At 40.1% G+C, this 16,795-nt stretch overlaps 1 protein-coding gene across 3 annotated transcripts in view; it reads right to left on the reverse strand.

Moving 5' to 3' along the window:
* The window catches only part of GOLGA3 (golgin A3), a 65,151-nt gene that overhangs the window by 28,462 nt on the left and 19,894 nt on the right, over window positions 1–16,795 (reverse strand). The window contains exons 1-13 of one of the 3 annotated variants that reach the window (XM_056532793.1): window positions 15,435–15,454; window positions 13,579–13,830; window positions 10,830–10,942; window positions 8,944–9,620; window positions 8,247–8,358; window positions 6,858–7,164; window positions 4,715–4,917; window positions 3,390–3,527; window positions 3,047–3,208; window positions 2,581–2,949; window positions 2,378–2,455; window positions 576–839; window positions 4–98 (exon numbers count right to left, since the gene is read on the reverse strand). In XM_056532793.1, the coding sequence (XP_056388768.1) occupies window positions 4–98; window positions 576–839; window positions 2,378–2,455; window positions 2,581–2,949; window positions 3,047–3,208; window positions 3,390–3,527; window positions 4,715–4,917; window positions 6,858–7,164; window positions 8,247–8,358; window positions 8,944–9,620; window positions 10,830–10,942; window positions 13,579–13,822 (2,762 nt within the window). In that variant the 5' untranslated portion in view covers window positions 13,823–13,830; window positions 15,435–15,454. Of the gene's footprint in view, window positions 1–3; window positions 99–575; window positions 840–2,377; window positions 2,456–2,580; window positions 2,950–3,046; window positions 3,209–3,389; window positions 3,528–4,714; window positions 4,918–6,857; window positions 7,165–8,246; window positions 8,359–8,943; window positions 9,621–10,829; window positions 10,943–13,578; window positions 13,831–15,434; window positions 15,455–16,795 lie in introns of those variants that run through there. The other 2 variants (XM_056532777.1, XM_056532785.1) reach the window with 2 other exon arrangements.

Genomic DNA, 16,795 nt, shown 5'->3' on the forward strand with positions numbered 1-16,795 from the left:
TACTGCTTCGCTTCATTTTGTAACACTTCTATTTGTTCTTTTAGGGCAGCATTGTCCTGCGTTAGAATTATTAGCTGATCCTTATCAAACTGTATGGACTACAAAAGAAAATAATATGGTCATATAAATAAATAACTGCTTATACAACATTTGTTATCAGCACTGGAAGCAATAAAGCATGCTATCTTTTTATTTTAGTACAGACTTCACAAAAAAAAAAATTGGTGGCAGTCACATCAGGCAACACAAGTTTGAGCCCTGACAGTGATGAAACTGAAAAAATTCTTAAGCTCTCTCAATTAATTTTATTTTTTAGCTCATGGGAAGAAAATCTTTCTACAAGCACATGGTAAAATATTAGGTATACTTTTAAAATGCATTTATTTATCATAATTGAGATCTTAGGAGTACAGGACTAATGGCTTGAAAATATAAAAATTGAATTGTTCTCCATGAGTCACTCCAGTGTTACAAATGTTCAGGATGTGCAAACAGCAAGTATCCTGGCTGAAGTAAAACTCCACCCCCCTAGGTCTAAACATAACCTACATGGGTTTATGGCTCTTTAAACCAACCTGTAGACGGATTTCCATTTCATCTCTATCATTTTGTGCAGCTTGGAGATGGGATTCAAGTTCTTCCATCTGCTGTTGCAGCTTAGTCATTTCCTTCATAACCCGGGCTTTATCCACCTCTGCTGCTGACTTCTCACCTTGGACCTTCACGAGTTCTTTTCTAAGTTCTTTCACCTCTGAATCCAACTTCTTCTTAGTAGCTTTCAGTTCACTGATAAGCTGTTCTTTGGAGCTAGCATCCCTGCGATAGGCTTCTACCATCACCTGCAAGAGTACCAATAAAATAATAATGAAAAGATTGATAATGAAAAGCCTTTATGCATGATAGGGTTGCATTAAGGTATAATGTCAGTTTCATATTTTGCAAGTTTATACACTTTTTTTTATACTTAAAGCTTTATTTCTCCACTCTTGCTTAAGATTGTCTTCATTTTCAGTATATTCTGTCTACAAAAACTCTGTATCAAATACTAAGTGAGAACTGGGCTGATCTCAGATGTAGCCTACATAGAAAAATACATTGATAAATTCTTTACAAATATTTTAATCATCAACTAGCAGAATAACATACTTCACAAATGATTATTCTAAAGTTAACACTAAAACACACAGCACTCACTATAATAAAATCTGTGTCATGGGAACACGCCTGCTTAATCTACCACCTCCTTATTGCACACTTACAGCTACAGGTTACACACATTATAGGGCAATTAGAAACGTTGGTGACTTTATAACAATAGAAAGAATGCCTACAAGGGCTCGACTCAGAATACTGTAGGACATTTCATCAAGTCCCTTTATTCTTCATAATTAAAAAAGTGCTTATAGCTGAAAGATGCATCTCCAGTGCAAACAGAAGCTTCAACATTCAGTGCTGCTGTCATGACACAATGTTTCAGGAGTGAACCCCCTTAGGCTCATGATTAAGGGGTTTGCCCCTGAAACAGTGTGCCATGACTACCGAGCAGCACTGAAGGATGAAGCTTCTGGTTGCACCAGAGATGCAGCTTTCAGCTATAATCACTTTATCTGTCTTGTAAAACTAAGAATTATGAACAATGAAAGGACTTTGTGAAATGTCCTACAGCATCGCGAGTCAAGCCCCTGTGGGCGTTCTTTCTACTTTTATAAAGTTACCAATGTTCAATCTAACTGCTATAATGTGTGTAACCTCAGTCGTCTTGTGGAGCTCTGAAACATAGGGTATATCTGAATATTCTGGTGGACAAGGAACTTGTTAAAACACTTACCCCCACCATAAGACACCTTCACTCTTTAGGCCCTCAACATGCACTCACATATTAAGTATACCTTAAGAGTGTATTAACAAAAGGTAGATGTGTGGGTGGTAAGTAAACAGATTTATGTAAGCTTCAGTTAGAGGAATTGGACAGATGTAGCCATTTCAACAACAAATCTGTCACGTGTGATTTGCCCTTTGAGAGGGAGGTGTACGTTGGGGAGGGGGTGTAGTCTACAAAAACTTCAACCATGTACCTTCAGGGTTTTAGGGATTCCAGTGTACCAATATTCTGCCAGTGTCAGGAAAAATAGTTTTATATGCTCATCATGCAAAAGAATGGCCAACCCTGTAACAGGCAGCAAGGCCATGCTTCTTAGCATCTATTTACTCTGTCTAGTGTGATGTCTGTAAAGCTTTTACCCTGTCAATCATAATTTTGTATTGTTATACATGTTATAACCTAATATTCACTTATATATGTTTAAGAATGGGCCAAAATATACACAAAAACACAGTATAATTAATAAAGTGGTAATAAAAATGAGTTATGGCTCACTTTCTGTTGGACAAATTGTTCCTTCACTTTCTGTGTTTGTTTTTTGAGATTGTTGTTCTCTTGCTGCAAGGTTTCCACCTAAAAAAAAATAGGAATAAATGTTTTCAGGCGAAAATAACTCTAAAATTTTACTGGATTATTGCAAGGCTATAGGGCTCAAAATAAAACATGGCATCAACACTGAGAAATTATTTGAATGATACCTGGGCAGATTTTACAGCAATATCTTGCTGAAGTTTTTCCAAGATTTCTGCTGCAGCTTCAGTTCCCTCTTCTAGTTTTTTGGCTCCCTGATCAAGGTCATTTTGCTCCAACTTAGCTGCCTGTAATGCAACCTCTAGAACAATCTTTTGGTTTTGAAGATACTGGATAGTGTCATCTTTTAAAGACAGGTCATTTTGTAGCTCCATAAGCCTGGCTTCAATTTCATCAAATCTCATTTGAAGATCATTAAGTGACTGATCTTTGGTGTGAAGACTTTCTTGGGTTGTAGCAAGTTGCTTCAAGATCTCAAGATGTTCCTGCTGGAGCGCTTCAAGCTGCAAGACTTTCTGGTTCAAATTCAGCTTTAACTAATAAAAAAAAAAAATGTACCTTATAGTAATGTGTTTACTACATGAGTATCCACAGGCAAAACCTATAAAAATGGCAATAAATTCATAGCCAAACCTGCTCAACTTCTTGTTCCAAAGCTGTTGCAGAGTCTGCAAGTTTTTGAAGCTGCTCCCGCTCTATCTCAAATTCATCCAATTTTTTCTGAAGGTCTTCTTCTACCATGTGTTTTGCTTCTTGTATCTGCTGAAATGCAGCCTCCTGATCGAACATGTCCGCCTGTAAGGAACAAAAAATAAGGACATTTGAAGGGGATGTCCTGACGTAAGATACTGGGTTTGTTCCAAGAAACTTTTCTCAGCCTCCTAAAATGTATAAAGTATCCATAGAGACAAGGGGACAGTATGCTATACTGTAACATATGGAAGATTAGGCTTTAAATTAATAGATGCTCCATTACCTCAATATTTTGCAGCTGTGCAGCAATTCGCTCCTTTTCTTTGATTGTCCTGTGCTGTGTCTCACTCAGCTGGTGTGAAAGGGTCACATTCTCGATTTTAAGATGCTCCAGAACACCAGCCTGGCTCATCTGCCCAGCCTATGAAAACATTTAAAAATAAAATCAAACCCCGGGTCTCCCAGACTCTTTACACATCATAATTTATTGGTCTGCTCTCCTCCACTGGCAGGTCCTTATGTCATATTACATCTTAAGAGTCTATTCACACGTACAGTATTCTGCGCAGATTTGATGCGCAGGATTTTCTGCTGCAGGTTTCAATGTAAACTGAATGACTGAACACAGCTTCAAATCCTGAACATCAAATCTGCGCAGAATACTGTATGTGTAATAGACCCTAAAGGGTTTATCCAAATAGTAATAAGTCCTCTGCCTCTGTCCCTCTTTCATAGTAAATTGCATTTGTAATAGATATGATTAACTGTTTCTTAGCCGTCCTCCCACTTACGATGTCACCAAAATGCAGGAAGTGCAGTAAAAGTCCAACTCTGTCCTCTACTCAATCTCCATTTATGTCCCTCAGTGCCTGGCCCCGCTCTGCCCTGAAGAGGATGACATGACAGGGGGCGGGCCTTGCCGCTCTGTGTGTATGCAATCCAATCCCCTGCTCTATGTCCCATGGGTCTGGAGTATGGAGTGTGTGGCTACACATAGGGCTCACTTGGAGGCACACTGCCCCCACAATCTAGCCACGCCCCCTTCCAGGTGCATTGCAGGGCTTGCAATAGGTGAAGGAAGAGTCAGGAGTGGGTTGAGCACCTAAAAGTTACACAGGGTAGGCTGGACACACAGCTGCGACTCTCAGGCACAGAATAGTTACTAGGGGGAGAGTGACAACCATGTCACTGCAGTGTGGCACTGCAGCTGCAAGGTGTCATTGTGTGTCCTGTGACTGCAGACACTGTGCGTTGTAGTGGGTGAAAAATGGGCAGGGTGGGCGGTTTCTTAGCAGTCTGCTGGAAGAAGCAAATGGTTGGGGGGGGGGGGGGGGGGGGGGTCTACCTAAACTAATTTTGTGCATTGAACTAAACAATGGCACATTAGTAAGTGAAATCTTTTTTCCATAACTTGCCATTTATTCTATCTCCCTAATCTTTCTCACCCTTACTTTCCAGGAATTGTGTGCAATTTTGTGTGATATCATACTTGAAAAAGATATAAACAGTTAAAACATTTTGAATTGGCACAAAAATAATAACATTTGTATGTTATCCTGGTACATTTAAAAACGATCAATGTCCATTAATAAAGGCATAGACATTTACCTGTATGTTTGCCATCTCACTCTGGAGTCGGACCCGTGCTTCTTGAGCCAATGTGAGCTGCTGCTGGTACCACTCACGTGTCTGCTGCAGTGAGGTTATTTCCGCTTTTGAGGCTTTCAGTTTGTTTGTTAATGTTGTGCGGTCCAGTTGTACCTGTTGTAGCTGGTACTGTAGTGACACAGTTTGTTGCCGCAGATCATGAACTATGTTGAATACAAAACAGATATTTTAACTGGTGGCATTACTTTCCCATCACTGTATGCAGATAACTTTTTTCATCTGTTTTTTTAAAAGGCACTTTTTATGGGTAGTCAAGATTCTATAGTACAAAAAAAAAAAATCTTATTATTTATAAGCCTAAAATTTACTTAAAAGGATACCAAGGTGTTTTACAAATCTGTGACCTGCCAAGAAAGACTTACATAAAATTAGTCACTTAAAGCTTTACTATCATTAAAAAATACTTTTGACATGTTGAACAGACATGTCAAAACTTGTTGATCGTACTGGGTATCTCTATTGAGAACTGCTGCAATCATGAAATATAAGCAGGGGAATCAGGCATTGCTCCCCGACCAGCCAGATATTTGTACATTTCTCTGCATAGCAGAAAAATTGACGGATGTCTCGTGTGGCCAAGGAGTGGAGCGCAATGCCACTGACTTCCCCAGCTAATAAGTGGTGGGATAACTTTTGACATGTCTGATTAACATGTCAAAAGTGGTTTTTAATCACAGTAATGCTTTAGGAAATATGAATAAAAATAACTTTTTATGTAATTTAATATAGATACATAAAAATATTTTCCATCAAAGACAAAAGAGGCTCCACTACGGACCTGGACTAAAAAAAATGATCACATATACAAAATAAATAAATAACAGTGATAGCAGGGTAAGGAAAAGTAAGGAGATTATGCCACCCCACCGTAAGTTTCGGAACAGCCTTCTTCCGCGGGAAAAGAAACACGCATTGATGGTGGTATTATAAGCATGTGGTTGCATGATGATAACCACTTTATAATATTTTTATTTCTTTATTTTTTTTTGTTAAAGTCTCTTAGGTAATTGGAGGATCACATACACATATTACACAATGGGTTATTTTCCTCTTGACCCCCACATATCAAAACTTTTGACACTTAGCTACGACAGGTCAGAAGTTTGTAAAGGTAACATTTAAGCGGGGTTCAGACTAAGGGATTTACAAGCATAATTAACGCTCGGAAATCTCAGTGATGCACTGTCCACACCATGGAATTTCAGTGTGGAGTTTCTGCCGCTGGGTGGCAACATCCGTGCAGTCCTAGTGCCAGTGTCGCTGAAGGGTGCCCTCTGATTCTCCAGCCACAGAATTCTCAATGTGAACAAGGCCTTTAAATTTGGCCTTTAAAGTTTCATTAAACTCTGCATGTAGTCGGTTTTAGTAGGGATTGGTCATACTTTGTTGAAATATGGCCAAGAAAATTTTTTTTTTTTCGAATTCAAAAAAAGTTTACTAAGGACCAATAGTAATACAAAAACAATAGAAAAGTCATCCGCCAAGATAAACAACCTCTGACAGGAAAGCATGTATTAACAAATCTACATGAGATGGCAGTAATACATTGACATTTAGGAAACGCAATTAAAGGCAGCAAACAGGCATAAGAGGAGTCCTGGGAGCTACGTCCCCCAGTCATCCCGTACACAATAAAGGGACGTGTAGCAGCCAATGCAGAAAATAATAATAAGAAACAGGAGAGCAAGTAAGCCAGCATAATCGAGCCGGGCAAACAATAAATGATCATTAGGCGGAATATGGGCAAGGAAAGACACTATAAGCCCGAAACATATCAACTAAAACAAACAAAAACAACAACGAGAAGGGGAGACTAAACAACACAAACCGAAGAAAAGAGAGACGGAGAGGGGAAGAAAAGGAAAAGGGGGGACACAGAAGGACACACAGGAGGGAAGAGGGAGGGGGAACCAGGGGAAAGGGAGAGGAACTCTACCGGGGATAGGGACCACCAGAGCCAGGGGCGTCCAACCAGTTCCCAAAAAGTGCGTCCACAAGACCCAACCTCAAGGTAACAGGTGCAAGAAAATTATTTCTTTTCAAAACTGAAATTATAAATTAAAAATTATATCAATAAGCTCACCATTGTTATCTTTCTGAAGGATTGTCCTTTGTAACTCTTCTACTTTGCTCATCAATCGTTGATACTGTTCTTCTGCAACCTGCAAGTCATTTCCCAATGAAACCAAGCTGATATTCTTAGTTTCTAAGCTGTTCTGAAGATCTGCCATTGCCCTCTCCAGATCTGTGCATGACTTCTTTAGTGTGACAACTTCTGAACTTAAAGATTCTTGTTTCTGCTGGCTGGCCAAGCTGTGCTCAACCTCTGCATGAAGTCTGGTGTTTACTGCTGCAAGTTGGGCTTGGAGCTCAGTCTTTTCTTTAAGTGCCTATGCAAAACATAAGCAATTAGTGCATGTTCACACAACTAAAATCTGTGCTGATTAGGACACAGAATCTGCACACATTTCTGCATCCAAATCAGCGCATTTCTGCATGAAATTTCAAAGACTTCAATAGGAATTTCTACACAACATGGAAATATCTGTGTGTATGTGTCACCTTCCCATTAGAGCCAGGTACCCAAACTTTCTTTTTTTCAAACTTGTTTAAATTTTTTTTATTTTTTTTGTACATTATTATGGGGGCATTTGACGAAACATTTTTTATCAGCACTTAGAGATATGTTTTTGAGCAAGGCACAATGACATAGACAATAATTGTCTGGAGCTGACCCACTGACATAATTGAAAGAGGTTTCCGGGCATGCTCTGTAACCTGTATATAGGTAGAAGGCAAAGCTGTAAGCTTTAGCCATGGTGAAAGATGGTGGGATCCATTGGTGTCACCTTTCACTGTAATCCTGTCTGGAAGAAGGAGAAGATTGCCAGAAAGTACAGAACAGTCGCAACTTGGTTTTAGGCTTAGTGGACAGAATTAAAAAAATATTTTAAAACAGATAGTAAAAATAAAAAAAAAATCAGAACTTTCTAAAAAATATGTTTAACATAAAAACTTCATTTTAACAATAGGTTATTTTCAAGTGACACATTCCCTTTTAAAACCATATCACAGATATTTTTCAGAGTGGAAATATTTTCAGAGTGGAAATAAGTAACATGGGATATTTACAGTGTGAAAAATACTTCAAATTTATTTTTTCAAATTTTTTTTACAGTTATTTCAGTAATTCTTTCAAGGAAAGAGTACAGATCTCTTTACAGGGAATCTCTTTAAAAGGATTTTGTGTGTATAAAAAAACATGTAATTTCTTTGTTAAATTTTACAAATTTCTTTCTAGAAAAGACCAAAGAAGAAGAATACTTCTATATGCAATAATTTTATTATAATTTAGTAAATTGTGTTATAGACCCATTTATAATGAATGGAAAATTATTATTAAAATAAATGTCCACCTAATTTTAAATTTAGCTCCTAACATACTCTATATGCAGAAAAAAAAAATTTTCACCTGGCTGGCTTCTGCTGTTAGAGACTCCAGCTGCCCCTCCAACCTCATCTTTTCTTTAAGGACCTGAAGAAGCTCATCATGGGTGCCTGCAATGGAGCTTTCCATTGAAATACTGCACATCAAAAGACAAATAACACAGCAAATCATTGTAAACTCACATGGGCTACAGCAATAATAATGATGCCAAGTAAACCCCAAATCACAGCAAACACTCTATTTTCGAGTCAAGACCCATTCTGGAGATCATGGGGAGTCTCAGTCTCGGACCCCCCATTATCAGAGATAAGTTGTTTTTCACCAGACAACCCTTTCAAAACAGGCACAAGGACATCATGTAGCCTTCTCTTTGTGTATCTGCTTTCAAAATTATTTTATTATGCCTGAAATGTGCAAATATATTCACAATGTACAGGCTTACATTGTGGATGCATGATATCTTAGCCTCTTCCCCACTGTGTTAGGATTGTAAAACACTTGTATTGACTTGTAACACTACTTCTCCAAAACCCCAGTATTGCCCAGTAGTATTATAATCATGTGGTTATTTGCTAACCACTCTATAAGCAGTCCAATAAAAGAGATAACATGTTTTACTAAAATAAAGCTTCTAGATTTTGACAAGAGACAAAAGTGTTATTAGACTGCATGTAATTATGAATATTAATAACTTTGTGTACATGGAAAGATCAACACTTACCTGCTTGATATGCTGTCCCTCCGACTTCTAGGTTCCCCATTTCCTTCAGGGTCCTGAGCGTATTGCTCTGCAGCAGCTGCTTGTAGTACATCTTTGAGTGATGGAAACTGTCCTACATCCTCTACAGGGATGCTCTGACCATTTACAATGTATTCTTCGGCCCTTTTTGGGGACACAGCACTCAAGTAAATGCTCTGTCCAGCAGATACACTGCTATGAGTAGAGCTGTCACTCTCATTGCCATCATGCCTTATGCTCAAGTCACTTCCATCAAACTCTGAGCTGTTGTCAGCAATATAACTAATACCCTCCTGTAGATGTGCTCCTTCCACACTGATCTCAGACACTACAGATGTAAGACTTCCCCTATTGGGCTTTAGGGAGCCAGGAGAAGAATCTGAATAACCTATATTGGCATTGTTTGTCTCTGAAGATTCTTGGCGGTAATCTGCCAATGAGCGTATCTTGCTGGAAGACTTTGAGGATCTGGATGACTTCTTCTCTTTGGAAGGGAGGCCGAGACTACCCAGTTTGGGTCCTCGTGGAACACTTGTGCGCAAGAAGGAATACTCCTTAGTCATTGCTACTGTGCTTGCCCGAGGAAGATTATCTGGATTAAACATAAGTTCAGGATCCAACGTGCTTGAGGGACGATTTTTAGGAGTCGATTGGTTAGACTACATGAACAGAATAAACAGATGTTATTAGAGATGGAAATACCACACAATAAAGGTCTAACTAGTCTACCCTTATAAAATTTCCAGGAAAATGGGTGGGCAGGGTAGGCAGCTGCCTAGAGCACCAGGAAGAGAAGGGGGAGGAGGAGCAGAGTGCTTATTACAGCACTGCAACACTTATTCCTGCCACTGTCACTTCTTATAACCATTCACCAGTCAACAAGTTCAGGGCCAGGGAGGAAGACCTGAAGAGGAGCCATTGCTGCTAGAACTATCCTGTACCCCATCACCTTCTTGACTGTCACTGCAGGCTATTATGTAGAGGTAATTTATCATACATTTTAAAACAAGAAAGCTATAAGAAAATTTTCAGATATAGCATATATATAAAAAAAAATACCAGCATAAAATGTATTAGGAAAATAAATTCACTGGTTACTACCTACCTTCCTTGGCTCTGCAGTCACAAAAGGAAATGAAGCAGTGCAGTTTCCATCATGGTAGAAGAAATGGGCTTAAAGGAGAACTTTGGAATATAAAAATTGTCCCCCATACTGCTGGCAGTAAAAAAATAAAGATGTACATACCTTCCTCTGCTCCCCCGGGGCCTCGGGTAACCGGCTCCGGTCTCCGCCGCCATCCTCTTCCTGGTTGCCGGTGGTCGGAGAATCATACTGCTATCAGCCAATCACCGGCCGCAGCGAAGTCCGACTCGGCCGGCGATAGGCTGAGCGGCAGTGTGAGAATGCTTCAGGACACAAAATTCTTCACTACACCGGCACCTGCTGCCGGGGCCAAAAACGTCACACTGCCACTCAGCCTATCGCCGGCCGAGTCGGGACTTCACTGCGGCTGGTGATTGGCTGAGCGCAGTAAGACTCTTCGACCATCGGCAACCAGGAAGAGGATCGTGGCGGAGACCGGAGCCGGTTACCGGAGGCCCCGGAGAAGCGGAGGAAGGAATGTACATCTTTATTTTTTTTACTGCCGGCAGTATGGGGGACAATTTTTATATTCCAGAGTTCTCCTTTAAACCTAACCGCTTTGAATATTTTTTTGGTCTGCTATTTGTACAGATTTTTACTCTTATGAACATAGCTTTATTGCCTTAATAAACGCTGTTAATACTCCTGATAATTTAACATTAAACTAGATAATGTCTTTTTTTTCCTTTTTTTAAGGAGTTGTGGTTCTGTACTTTACTCTCACCCTCTCCTGTTGACGCTTGACTCTGTACTGTTTTAGCTGTTCCTCCAAGCGACGTCTGGCTTGCAAACGTATTTGCTCCTCTCGCTCAAGTGGAAGAGGAGCATCACTAAAGGCTAAAGAGAAGACATACATGAAAAATTAGGTATGCATTCTTGGGTATGCAACTGGTAAATGTTTTGATGTGGAAATGTAAAAGTCAAAATTAATAATAATATACCGAGAGAACTACTGTCATTAGAAAAAAAAATTTAAATGTCAGAAATTGTTGACTTGCTGCAATCGTGAGTTATTAGCCAAGGAAACTCGCAGCAAGCACTGTGGTCCACTCTTCTGCCAGCCGGGAGGACCTTACATTACTCTATATAGACTTCTATGCGCAATTCTACCCACATCCTCTGCTAATAGCTTACGATTGCAGCAGGTCTCAGAAGTGAGACCCAATGTGATCAACAATCTTTTCACGTTTTTTCTAATGACAGTAGTGCTTTAAACAGACAATGCAACAAGCAAGGCACGTAAGATTATTATGAGCAAACGTAAAAGGATGCAAGCAAACAGGAAAAGATTGAAAAAGCATTTATAATTATAATTGGATTGCTACTAGCCAGTTGTGAAGAAGTTACAGACTAGCCAGGTTTACATTACCTTGTTTACATCTATTTTTGGGCTTCCATTGTGTAAATGAAAGAACTGGACAGTGCTAATACATAAGATTTCACAAGGCCACACAAAAAAAATGGTTTTCTATGTCCAAAACACATCACAATTTGCCCTTCCAATTTATGTATAAGTCAGTCTCTGTCAAAAAGGGATGTTGTCATACACGTATACACACTGGCATTGACTTTAATGGCCTGAATATAGTCAATCGTTTCCATGTAAATATGCCTAGTTCGTAAGAAGAGGGAGGTGTGCTCAAAAGGAAAGTGTACTATACTTTTGAGTGCCACAAAGTAAACATACATGCAAAAAATGACTCCATGACCCCCACACGCATATATCGGCATCCCAATTTGACACAATGACAACATATATGTGAATTGGAAGGGGAAAACGGAACATCAAGAAGTCCTTAAACAAAACATTAAAAAAGCACTGGCCAGCCAGCTCCCCTGACCTTTCTGTTTAAAGGAGAACTCCAGAATAGAAAAATTGTGCTCCATACTGCCGGGGCCGAAAACGTCACACTGCCGCTCAGCCTATCGCCGGCGGCGTCGGCACGTCGCAGCGGCCGGTGATTGGCTGAGTGCAGTATGACTCGCCGACCACCGGCAACCAGGAAGAGGATCGCGGCGGAGACCGGAGTGGGTTACCGGAGGCACCGGGGGAGCGAAGGAAGGTATGTACCTCTCTATTTTTTTTTACTGCTGGCAGTATGGAGCACAATTTTTCTATTCTGGAGTTCTCCTTTAAGTAAATACTGGCATTCTCATAGGATAATAATTCTGGAGTATACTTTTTATATCTTGGTCACATATTCACACACTGCTGAGCCTGATTCATGCTTCCATAGCCTCATATTTACACCTCTGTTAGCCTAGACTGTATACCCCTTTTTATTTTTATTTTATTTTATTACATTCAAAACAATCTGACTATTCAATGTGGAAAATGCAGCGAGTCACACAGTATAATACCAGGAACTGAGGGACATAGATACAAAATAGTGCTGGAATCAGAGCATCTGAGGCAGCAGAACATAATTATGTTAAAGTTTGACCACATATCCTCTTCAATAAAACTGAACTGCCATTTCTCTTGTCAAAGGAGCTAGGGAGAGATTTATCAAAACCTGTGTAGAGGAAGAGTGGTTCAGCATAGCAACCAGATTGCTTCTTTCATTTTTAAAAATCCTGAAGCAATCTGATAAGTTGATATGGGTAACTGCACCACTCTTCCTCTACACAGGTTTTGAAAAATCCCCCCCCCCATATCCCTACAAATTCTAATACAATCTAATTAATGGAGACAGAGTCAGAGCCTAGAGGAACACATCATATGACCAGTCATCAATGTATTTCTACATTTCCAGAATAAGACAACAGAGAAGTATTAACTAAAACTGACATCTTTACTTTACCAACGTTAAACCTAAAGCAAGTACTGTGGAGGAGATTTAGGTTCACACTGCGGAATTCCCGCAAAATTCTGTGAATTCAGTGAACATTCCCATCAGTGTGAACAGGTCTTCCGTGAGACCCATTCACACTGCGGAATTTTCCGCCGCTGAAATTGTTCTGCGCAAAGAACGAACATGTTCATTCTTTGCGCTTAAGTCCGCGAGCATTGGATAGCCGCCAATGATGACGGCGCAGTACCGTGCAGTCCTACCGCCAAAGTATTTTCAGCGGCGGCTGTCAGACGGAATGTCTGCTCGCTGAATTCAGCGATTGGAGATTCTGCAATGTGAACGTACCCTTGCAGTTGCCCATAGCAACGAGATTGATCCTTTAATTGTTAACTAGGCCCCTGAAAAATGAAAGCAGCAATCTTATTTGATGCTATGAGCAACTGCACCACTCTTCCTCTACACAGGTTTTGATAAATCTTCCCCTGTATGCTTGCTTTTTTCTATCTTTCTGGGTAGGTAAAAAGATTACAGAATAAACTGCTGGATAGAGACATTTAGTATTTTTAAAGTTAGAGTTAGAGATTTAGTTTTACACCAGAATCATCACATGCATAATTTGCAAGAAAGTTAAATGGTGCAAAGCAATAGATGGAATTGCTCTCCAGAAAAAGTGCTTACACAGGTCAGTTTCCTGCATATGAAGGCTTAGCTTCAGCGACTGCAAAGCTTCTTTTCTAAGAACTAGGCCCACAGTACTAGACTCCGATATGATGTCATTGAAACCAGCCACACCTGGGGGTGCTGCTGTACTACAGGAGCTGATGAAAGAGGATGAAGGATGATCGGAATAATTGCATTTAGGCCCATTCTGACGCAGGTCTCCAGATGAGTTTGTCTCCATACTGCCTTCTAGCTTTGGCATACCGGTCACTAAAAGAAAAGAAAGGCTTGAGTCAATTAAATATTACATAACACCTAATTAAATAAATGACAGAAAGTGAACGCACTGAACACTAATAAAAGGTTGTATGCCTTTAATCTTTAAGATAGAGTTGCAAGAAAAAGTATGTGAATCCTTTGGAATTATATGGATTTCTGCAAAAATTGGTCATAAAATGTGATCTGATCTTCATCACAACAATAGACAATCACAGTCTGCTTAAATTAATAACACACAAATAATTAAATCTTACCATGTTTTTATTGAACACACATGCAAACATTCACAGTGCAGGTGGAAAAAGTATGTGAACCCCTAGACTAGAGCTAATTGGAGTGACGTGTCATTCAACTGGAGTCCAATCATTGATATGAGATTGGAGGTGTTGGTTACAGCTGCTCTGCCCTATAAAAAACAGCCACCAGTTCTGGGTTTGCTTTCACAAGAAGCATTGCCTGATGTGAATGATTCCTCGCACAAAAAAGCTCTCAGAAGACCTACGATTAAGAATTGTGGACTTGCATAAAGCTGGAAAGGGTTATAAAAGTATCTCCAAAAGCCTTGCTGTTCATCAGTCCATGGTAAGACAAATTGTCTATAAATGGAGAAAGTCCAGCACTGCTGCTACTCTCCCTAGGAGTGGCCGTCCTGTAAAGATGCCTGCAACAGCACAGCGCAGACTGCTCAATGAGGTGAAGAAAAATCCTAGAGTGTCTGCTAAAGACTTACAAAAGTCTCTGGCATATGCTAACATTGCACAAGAGCACCTGAATGTTCCACAGAAGTACTGGTAAAATATTCTGTGGACAGATGAAACCAAAGTTGAATTGTTTGGAAGAAACACACAACACTAGGGCCGACATTTATCATGGTCTTTAGACTGTTTTTTGTGCCTATAAAAAGGCACAAAAAGGCACAAGCAGGGTTTATTTGCGCCTTTTTGTTTACACATTTCTGCTGATTTTGAGTTGCAATCCACTGATTTTGGAAATACAAATGATATGGCAGAGCTTTATGAACTGCGCCTTTTTGTGAAAAGGTGCAAAAAAGGCGCAAACCCATTGAAAAGTCTCTAAAACTAAACCAGGCCAGACTTAGCTTAGCTTTTTGGTGTATGTGAAGAGAGAGAAATTTCAGAAAATGTGACCTGCACAAAATGTATAAAATGTTCTGTGACCATTTAATAAATGTGGTGCTCCTAAACATTACCAGCACACAAAAAAGGTGTAGAAAAATGATTCACGTACACCTACAATTATAAATGCTGGCCTATGTGTGGAGAAAAAGAGGCACAGCACACCAACATCAAAACTTCATCCCAACTGTGAAGTATGGTGGTGGGGGCATCATGGTTTGGGGCTGATTTTCCGTGTCAGGGCCTGGACGGATTGCTATCATCGAAGGAAAAATGAATTCCTAAGTTTATCAACATTTTGCAGGAGAACTTAAGGCCATCTGTCCACCAGCTGAAGCTCAACAGAAGATGGGTGTTGCAACAGGACGACCCAAAGCATAGAAGTAAATCAACAACAGAATGGCTTAAACAGAAGAAAATATGCCTTCTGGATTGGCCCAGTCAGAGTCCTGACCTCACCTCAATTGAGATTCTGTGGCATGACCTCAAGAAAGCGATTCACACCAGACATCCCAAGAATATTGCTGAACTGAAACTGTTCTGTGAAAAGGAATGGTCAAGAATTACTCCTGACCGTTGTGCACGTCTGATCTGCAACTACAGGAAATGCTTGGTTGAAGTTATTGCTGCCAAAAGGAGGTTCAATCAGTTATTAAATCCAAGGGTTCACATAAGTTGCCTCATTGTTAAAGGGGTACTCCAGGGAACTAAACCCATATCCCATCCTTTCCCTTTCATCAAGCCATTTAAATATCTAAACATAATTTATTAGCTATACAGAGCAGTATCCCCCCTTTGGTTTTCACTTACATGCATGAAGTGAGAAAATGGCATCATCCAGCCATCCATCCATTCTGTCTCTCTCCAAATCCTTCTATGAAAGCAACCCACACTCACGAGAGACACAGACCATGCGGTTTCTACCCTGCACGGATCAATCATGCTCTCTTTAGTGCTGAGAACTGGGAGGTGTGTGCAGCCTCAGCCAATCACACACTGAACTTCTCTCTTCTGCTCAGAGCTGGAGATTGGGGGCTGCTCTCAAAGAGCTAGTTGGCTGGCAGAGCAGAGCTGCAATGGATTTCTGTGAGATGTAGACAAGGAATGGAAGGCAAAGAATATCAAGCAGCCAAAAAGGAAAACAAGGGCCACAGGACATATGTATACCAGGCAGGATAATTTATAGGAAACATATCCAGGTAGTGTGGTGGCTTTAGAGCTTTATTTTACATAGATTTATACATACACACACTCACACGCTGGAGTACCCCTGGAGTACCCCTTTAATTTTAGATTTATTCAAACATTTAAAAAATATATAGTTAAAGGGGTTAGTAGTGATTTTAGTAGTACGTACCTACCAGAACTGGGTATTTCCTGTTGAATTTGGTTCTCTAAACTACACATACCATAATTCCATAGTTTGTAAGTATGAGGTCACTTTCCTCCCTCCCACACATCTGCCACCCCACCCATTGAAACACACACTGTGATCCCTTCAATGCAATACACCAGTGTTTCCTAATCAAGGTGCCTACAGCTGTTGAACTCCCTCATACCCAGCGGCAGCTCCACCAATTGAAGCAGGACAGACTACCTCTGATCACCTGACTAGCGATGTCAGGTCTCAACGCACTGCAACCTGGGAAATCCCGAGACCTGAGTAATTTTGTATACTGTTAAAAATAAATATTGAGGCGATAATCACAGAAGAATTGTGAGACCACCGTCACACACAGGTTCAGACACTATATTATGAACTACACTAACTTTACAGCCCCTGTAGCATAGTCAAATAAAACAATTTCCTGGAATACCCC

Source organism: Hyla sarda, chromosome 1 (genome assembly GCF_029499605.1).
Source record: "Hyla sarda isolate aHylSar1 chromosome 1, aHylSar1.hap1, whole genome shotgun sequence".
NCBI lineage: Eukaryota > Metazoa > Chordata > Amphibia > Anura > Hylidae > Hyla > Hyla sarda.